The sequence below is a fragment of the Coloeus monedula genome, assembly GCF_965178545.1.
Source record: "Coloeus monedula genome assembly, chromosome: 2".
Lineage (NCBI taxonomy): Eukaryota > Metazoa > Chordata > Aves > Passeriformes > Corvidae > Coloeus > Coloeus monedula.
In genome coordinates this window covers 88,896,313-88,903,530 of record NC_138782.1, presented here as the reverse complement: position 1 = coordinate 88,903,530, position 7,218 = coordinate 88,896,313, and the positions used below count along the sequence as shown (strand labels likewise).

Genomic DNA, 7,218 nt, shown 5'->3' with positions numbered 1-7,218 from the left:
TCTTCAACCTGTTTTTAAAGACAACAGGCACCTCATCCCACTGTGTTCCTTGGTACAGGCTACAGCAGTGGGTCACTCAGATTGCATCAAAGTGCAATTCTAGACTGGTTTTAGATTTGCCTGTTCAATGTCTTATGATGTATTAGAAAACATTTATGTAAAAGTGTTTTCATCATTAGAGAGCTACACAACACTTAACCAGTTCCCCAGAAAAAGAAAAATCTGGTTTTGCTTTTGACTAGAAAGATCAGTGTACAAAACGTTGGAAACCCAACTTTAGATTATTTGTTTGTAACTTTGTAAGTTTAAAATGTGTTCAGACTGTTTCTTCTTCTCAATGTTGAGTTTTCTTGGTTTACTCCAGAGGCATCACAGAATGCACCAAAATACTGCAACTGTTACCTGGTATTTGTGCAATGCAATCTAAAAGTAATTTTTAAAGAAAGCACCAGTACAGTTATTTAAGGCTTAGATCAGGTATGAAGTAAACCTGCAGCTGAATTTTGCTCTACTCTTCAGAAACAACTAATTTTGAGCATTTGCTTTTTAACTTCTGAACATAAACTTAAGTAATAATGATCCCAGATGACTAGATATAGGTTTTGCCATGAACTTAACATTAACCCAAAGAACACAGAGACATAGCATTGAACTTTTGTTTTAATGGTCTCAAATTCTGTGACAGATTTTTGGTCAAGTTTCCATTTAAAAAAATTTATCGATTTTAAAGACTAATAACTTAAACTGCCACGAAACAAATGGTCCAAAAACATTCCTTTCCTTCTGAAGCTTTTACGATGCATTGTAATCATTAACCAGTCTTTCACTATTAAACTTAAATGGCCAATTGAGACAAACAGTTCTGAGACCGTTCTTCCACCACTGATTAAGACTGAGGTGGCAGCTGGTGTACAGAATTTTCATTTAGCCTTCTGGGCCTTCTGGGCAGACTTTGTGACCTTGCCAGCTCCTCCAGCCTTCTTGTCCACTGCCTTGATGACACCAACAGCGACCGTCTGCCTCATGTCACGCACGGCAAAACGACCTGAAAGCAAAAACACGTTTCATGACTTTTGTCCATGGCTGCCTAACTCAGCCCCATTTGCACAGTAGCAACATGCAGGGTTGGTGTCAATGGGCCAGTGCTGCTCTGGAACCAGACTGGGACAGGGCCATCACCCTCTCCAGAGTATCCCTCCCCTGTACCAGTAAGGTTTTCATTCCACTTCAGTTTCAAGTCACAGCTTTCATCAGTGTTTCACAGAGCACACTGCATCTTGATACTAGAAATTGAGGAGTGTTTGTTCCAGAGATCAGTATTAACATGAGATGCCTTACCAAGAGGAGGATAATCAGAGAAGCTCTCAACACACATTGGTTTGCCAGGGATCATATCAACGATGGCAGCATCTCCGGATTTCAGGAATTTGGGGCCATCCTCCAGCTTCTTGCCAGAACGACGATCGATCTTCTCCTTGAGCTCAGCAAATTTGCACGCAATGTGAGCAGTATGGCAATCCAGCACAGGGGCATAGCCAGCACTGATTTGGCCAGGGTGGTTCAGGATAATGACCTAGGAAACAAAGGAAGCCAAGTTAGAAGTGGAGTTATTTTAAACACTGACGTATCTTAGAAAGCCAAGGAGTTGATGACATTTGCACCGATCAAATGTAACTCAGAACACAACTCTATGTCACACTTTATAGCTTAGCCTAACAAGGCTCCTATTTTGGAATACAGAGCTACATTCCAAACATCCTTGAACAGCTGCAAAACATACCTGTGCGGTGAAGCCAGCAGCTTCCATGGGAGGATCGTTCTTGCTGTCACCAGCAACATTACCACGGCGAACATCTTTCACAGACACGTTCTTAACATTGAAGCCAACGTTGTCCCCAGGCAGAGCTTCGCTCAGGGCTTCGTGGTGCATCTCAACAGATTTAACTTCAGTTGTTACATTGACAGGGGCAAATGTAACCACCATGCCTGGCTTCAGAACACCAGTTTCCACACGGCCAACTGGTACAGTACCAATGCCTGCAAGCAAGAAACATCATCAGTAATTCAGCTTAAAGAATATATGCCCCTATGGGAGAAAAACCCCATTTGAGACAAGAATTTTACTTTTATGACTTGGAAAAGCAGCTCTTGGGCAAATGCCTGCATTTCTGGCCCACACATCAGCTGTTGCTGGCAAGTGAGCAGCACTACAGAGAACACATACCGCCGATTTTGTAGACGTCCTGGAGAGGCAGACGCAGAGGTTTGTCAGTTGGACGAGTTGGTGGCAGGATGCAGTCCAAGGCTTCAAGGAGGGTGGTTCCGCTGGCACTGCCATCCTTACGGGTGATCTTCCATCCCTTGAACCAGGGCATCTGTAACGGAAACAAGTCCAGCTTAATCTGACTGCCAAATTTAATCACAGAAGGCTGGAAATGCCCAAGTGGTATCTCTGAGTATTAGCACAATTTACTGTTGCAGAGTAAGAATTTTTTAAGTGCTAGGATTTTATCTTGGACCTCGGCACTTCCCAAACATAACTATTAAAAAACATGCACATTTTATCATTACATAATCTGTCATAATAGTCCTCCTAGTTTCATGCCTTAACAGAAATAAATGCCAAACCTACGTTAGAGCTAGGCTCCAGCATGTTGTCGCCGTTCCAACCAGAAATTGGCACAAAAGCCACAGTGTCTGGGTTGTAGCCAATCTTCTTGATGTAAGTGCTGACTTCTTTCACAATCTCTTCATATCTCTTCTGGCTGTAAGGTGGCTCAGTGGAATCCATCTTGTTGACACCAACAATCAGCTGTTTTACACCCAGGGTGTAAGCCAGAAGGGCATGCTCACGGGTCTGCCCGTTCTTGGAAATACCAGCCTCGAACTCACCAACACCAGCAGCAACGATCAGGACAGCACAATCAGCCTATGAAAAGAAAAAAAACCACCCCTCACTAAAATGCTTGTATGTATGTCGAAGTAATACAGGAACCCCCCCTAACCAAGGAACAACCCTCCCAAACTCCCCAGATCCTGTTTTCTTTACATACCTGAGAAGTTCCAGTAATCATGTTTTTAATGAAGTCTCTGTGTCCAGGAGCATCAATGATGGTGACGTAGTACTTGCTTGTCTCAAATTTCCACAGGGAAATATCAATAGTAATACCACGCTCACGTTCAGCCTTCAGCTTGTCCAAGACCCAGGCATATTTGAAGGAACCTTTTCCCATCTACAGTTACAAGAAAATAATTTTATTCCCATCAAAAAAAGGAAAAAAGAAAAGAAATAGTTCTGTATCCACCTTTAGTTCAGAAATATCACACAATGGCTAAAAAGCAAAATCCAACAGTAACTGGCTAAACGATGATAAACGTTGCTGCTCATAAAACAAGCAACTAGATACACTTGGCACTACTGGTGAGAGATGCCAACTGTTGAACCTTACTGAAGCTGTTGACAGTTCAGGCTCCTTGACAGCTTGTTGATGACACTAATAAATCTACATGACAGAGCTCTTGAGCCTGAGTTCCACTATCAAGTGTTCTCTGCAACTGTAAGTCCTCCTAATACTGCAATAATCAACATTTTAACTTCCACTCTGCTCAACATTTGCCAAATTTTAATCTATAATGTTCATATGACCTATGCTGTTATTACACAGAAAAAAAACAGTATCAGCAAAACTCCCCGATTCTCAAATTAAACCTCCATAGATCAACTTCTTTTAATTCTACCTTTATGTATGCAGAGCTTGAATTTGGCCATTTAATTTGATTTCACATTACTATTCAGATGCAGCTTTAGACTACCGTTTCCTTACATGCTCTACATTTCACAATTTGAGTTTTTGCAACTAACACAATGGCAGACAGAACACTTAACCACTTGTTCTACCTCGGGAACAACTGTGACCCAGCTGCCGCCCTGTGGCCATGCAACACTGAGCCACTTGTTCAGCTCCTGGGGAGGAGGCAACCAAACCGCCTCCCCGCGGCCACTGAATGCTCTGCAGCTTCACTTTGAGAAGGGTCTATTCATATCTCCAGCCTGGAATTTTGCTGGCTGCTATGGGCCCACGCACCTCAGCCGCTTCCTTCTCGAACTTCTCGATGGTTCTCTTGTCGATGCCCCCACATTTGTAGATGAGGTGGCCGGTGGTGGTGGACTTGCCAGAATCGACGTGGCCGATGACGACGATGTTAATGTGGGTCTTCTCCTTTCCCATTTTCGATGTTAGCTGAGTTCTTTCTTTCGGCAAAAGAGAATCGACACCTGTAAATTCCCCAAGAAAGAGCTGGTTACGCCTCGGGCCAGCGATGGCGGCGCCACATGCGGGGAGGCCCGGCCGGGATGGCGGCTCCGCCCCGCCGGGGGAGGGGAGGAGCGAGGCGGGCGGGCCGGGGGCCCCTCGGAGCGCCCCTCGCGTCGCCCCCTCCCCGGGCTCGAGTTACCCCGGCGGCGGCGGCCGGGGCGCGGGGCGGCGGCGAGCGGGCCCGGCGGGCAGCGCGGAGGGCGGGGCCGCCCCGCTCCTTTGTGTGACTCACCCCGCCCGGGCCGCCGCGTCCTCCATTTTGTGGCGCTGGCAGCGGGCAGGCAAGCCGAGCGGCCATTTTTTCACTCGTGCCCCAGCCCCCCTCTCCCCCGACGGCCGCCGCACAGCCCTACGCGTCCCGGCGCCGCCGCCCGCGGGGCACAGGAGGAGGCTGCCGGGCGCCTTCTGCCCCACGCCCGCCCGGACACGCCGCTCCCCCGAACTCAGCCCAGACAAGGAGGTGTGCACATGGGAATCGAGGAAAACGATGCGCCGCCATCCCGCCGTCCCGCACTCCCCTACCCGCCCGTCCGCCCCGGCTCGTGCTAGCGCTCTCGGCTTGTCCTTCTCCCCTCCCCTCGGCCCCCACCACGCCCCACCTGGGCGCTCGCCAAGCCTCCGGGGCGAGCAGACCCCGGCCCAGCCCGGCCCTGCGCACGCACCTCACCTGCTCGGCGACGGCGGCAAACCCGGAGCGAAAAAGACCGACGGCGTGAGCGCCACCCCTTATATACACTGCCATGGGGGGCGGGGCCTCTGGGACACGTCACCGCTCCCGGCGGCCCCGCGGCCCCGCCCCGGCACGGAGCGCCCCCGCCCGGGCTGCGCGGGACCCCCTCGGCCCGCGCGGGACCCCGGTCCGGTCCGGCCGCGGGTGCAGGGTCCGGCCCGCGATGGGCTGAGGGGCTGCGCCGGGAAGGGAGCGGTGCCCCTCCCGCGCGGGGATGGAGAGCGGGCGGGCGGGAGTGGCCGCCTTGTCCGGGAGGAAGCGGGGCAGCACAGACCAGACCCGGCCCCCCTGCAGGGCCCAGCGGCTCGTCGGGCCTGGGCACCGGGAGCGTCAGGCCTGGCGTCATGGCCGAGCCGGGGGGATGCGGCAGCTGACGGAAGTCCCCGGGGAACAGCCCCCGGCGAATTAATTGTATTTCGCATTAGGGACACAAAGGAACGCAATGGGTGAGATTAGAAACGTTCAGTGAGTTACCCTGACCGGCAAGTAACAAATATCGGCTAAACATCACGGAATACAAGACCCCCCCCCCCCCACCCCAGTACGTTGCAATTCTCCCAGAATCAAAGGGGGGTAAGGAGGGGGAGAGCAGGAATTTCAGGGAACTTATTACACTAGATTAAGAAGCCATCCTTTGGCTTTAAAAAAAAGAACTGTCTTTCTCTGTTTTTGTTGTACCGTTAGAGAATAAAAGTTGACTCGGCTTAGAAAACTTCGGCACAAAAATACAAATCAAGGTGGACGCACCTCCAGCAAAGATGCGTCTGAAGTGCAAATATATCAGTCACGGAAGCATTCGGGACGTGGGGTCTCTGTACAAGAAACCCTGACTGGGGGAAGTGCCCCCGTACTGTAATTTCACATGGGAAAACCCGCAGCCCTGGCAAACTGTTTTTAGAATCATGGCAATGAGGAGTCACAAAACAGCTCTCACAACATCAGAAATAAAGGCCCTCGTGATTCCAGTAGATTTTCTCTGGTTTACTTGCTTGTAACTGATGTAAGACAATCCATTAAATATTCAACATCTCCTATATCCATTCAACAGAAATTAAGCTGAGAAGCTGAACTATCTCTGTTATTTTTAAATTACCTGCAAAGCTACGTACTCCATGTTCTTATTCACCTACATTATATGCCTGTCAGAAATAGTTACTTATCTACAGACAACTATAATCCATTCATTTCTTGGTATGCTCTTCAGGTTGTAAAGCATGGAAATAGCCTCTTGTTCTAAAACAAACAAAAAACAACATCAGCAAAGTAATAATAAAAAAACAATCTCAGGCATCTACATATCTACCCTTCCACTTGACTTTCAAGTTTCTCTAGCTGAGATAAACCCAGGATCAAATTCATTAGAGAGCAGTAAACTTAGTATTTAATGGTTTGATATGGAATTGAAGTGTTTATGTGTGATACGGTATTTTTCCCACACGAAAGATTAAAAAGATGCATTTTGTAAAAAAAAAAATCAGAATGTCATTAGAGAAGATGCTGAGTTTAGAATACACCTTTTATAAAATAACCAGTTTCAGAGTAAAAACCTGCAAAAAGGTTCAGATATTAAAGAAACACTATTTTTTAAGAAAGGAAAAAACTAATCAAATTTTCTCTCATCCCTTCCTACATTTTTCAGCAGAGATTAGCGGTGGGAGTGGAGGGAAGGCAGAGGTGGTTCAGCTTTCCTCAACACTAATCTTCAGGGGTAGTTATTAGTGAAGACACTGCAGATGAACACAATAAAAGGGCAGGAAAAGGAAGGTGGTCCACTTTCTGGAAATGGAAATGCATTATTGTGAAGTGATTTAGTGGCTTGGGTTGAAGACCAAAGTGTAGTAGTTGGCAAGAAAGCTAGGAAGCACTCACTTCTAGGGTCTTCTATAAAGCAAAGACTGTAAACACAGCAGAAAAGCTTTATTCTTCAGGATGTTTTGAAGTTACCTTCTAAAATGTGTATTTCAGTGGGGGGCATTTTTAATGGACTGATCTGTCAAAGAATCCGTTTTCATAAAAAGGTAGTTTTAACACTTCTCAAATGTAGTCAATTACTTGTGCCTGAACAGGGAGAGGAGGAAGGAAATACATTGCTAATTTCTTATATGGTCCATACTAAACTGCACATTTCTAATTTTTAAAGATACTTTCCTTAAAAGACTATTTCCTAAATAA

At 47.3% G+C, this 7,218-nt stretch overlaps 1 protein-coding gene across 2 annotated transcripts; it reads right to left on the bottom strand.

Moving 5' to 3' along the window:
• Positions 1-642: 642 nt before the first annotated feature.
• EEF1A1 (eukaryotic translation elongation factor 1 alpha 1) lies at positions 643-5,019 on the bottom strand. 2 transcript variants are annotated; one of them, XM_082277016.1, is made up of 8 exons: positions 4,979-5,019; positions 4,086-4,276; positions 3,054-3,233; positions 2,633-2,929; positions 2,225-2,375; positions 1,781-2,037; positions 1,339-1,573; positions 643-1,045 (listed from the first exon to the last, which is right to left on the bottom strand). In XM_082277016.1, the coding sequence occupies exons 2-8, from the start codon at positions 4,227-4,229 to the stop codon at positions 921-923; spliced, it is 1,389 nt and encodes a 462-aa protein (XP_082133142.1). In that variant the 5' UTR covers positions 4,230-4,276; positions 4,979-5,019; the 3' UTR covers positions 643-920. The 2 variants fall into 2 exon arrangements, with proteins under 2 accessions (XP_082133142.1, XP_082133143.1); XM_082277017.1 differs by having other exon boundaries at positions 4,984-5,005.
• Between the last annotated feature and the right edge of the window lie 2,199 nt (positions 5,020-7,218).

Excerpts from the sequence above, each read along its gene's own strand:
- EEF1A1 (XM_082277016.1), bottom strand. The coding sequence starts at position 4,229 with ATGGGAAAGGAGAAGACCCACATTAACATCGTCGTCATCGGCCACGTC. Across the intron at positions 1,574-1,780 it reads CTGCTGGCTTCACCGCACAG|GTCATTATCCTGAACCACCC; the intron begins GTATGTTTTGCA and ends TTTGTTTCCTAG. Across the intron at positions 1,046-1,338 it reads CTCTGATTATCCTCCTCTTG|GTCGTTTTGCCGTGCGTGAC; the intron begins GTAAGGCATCTC and ends TTTTGCTTTCAG.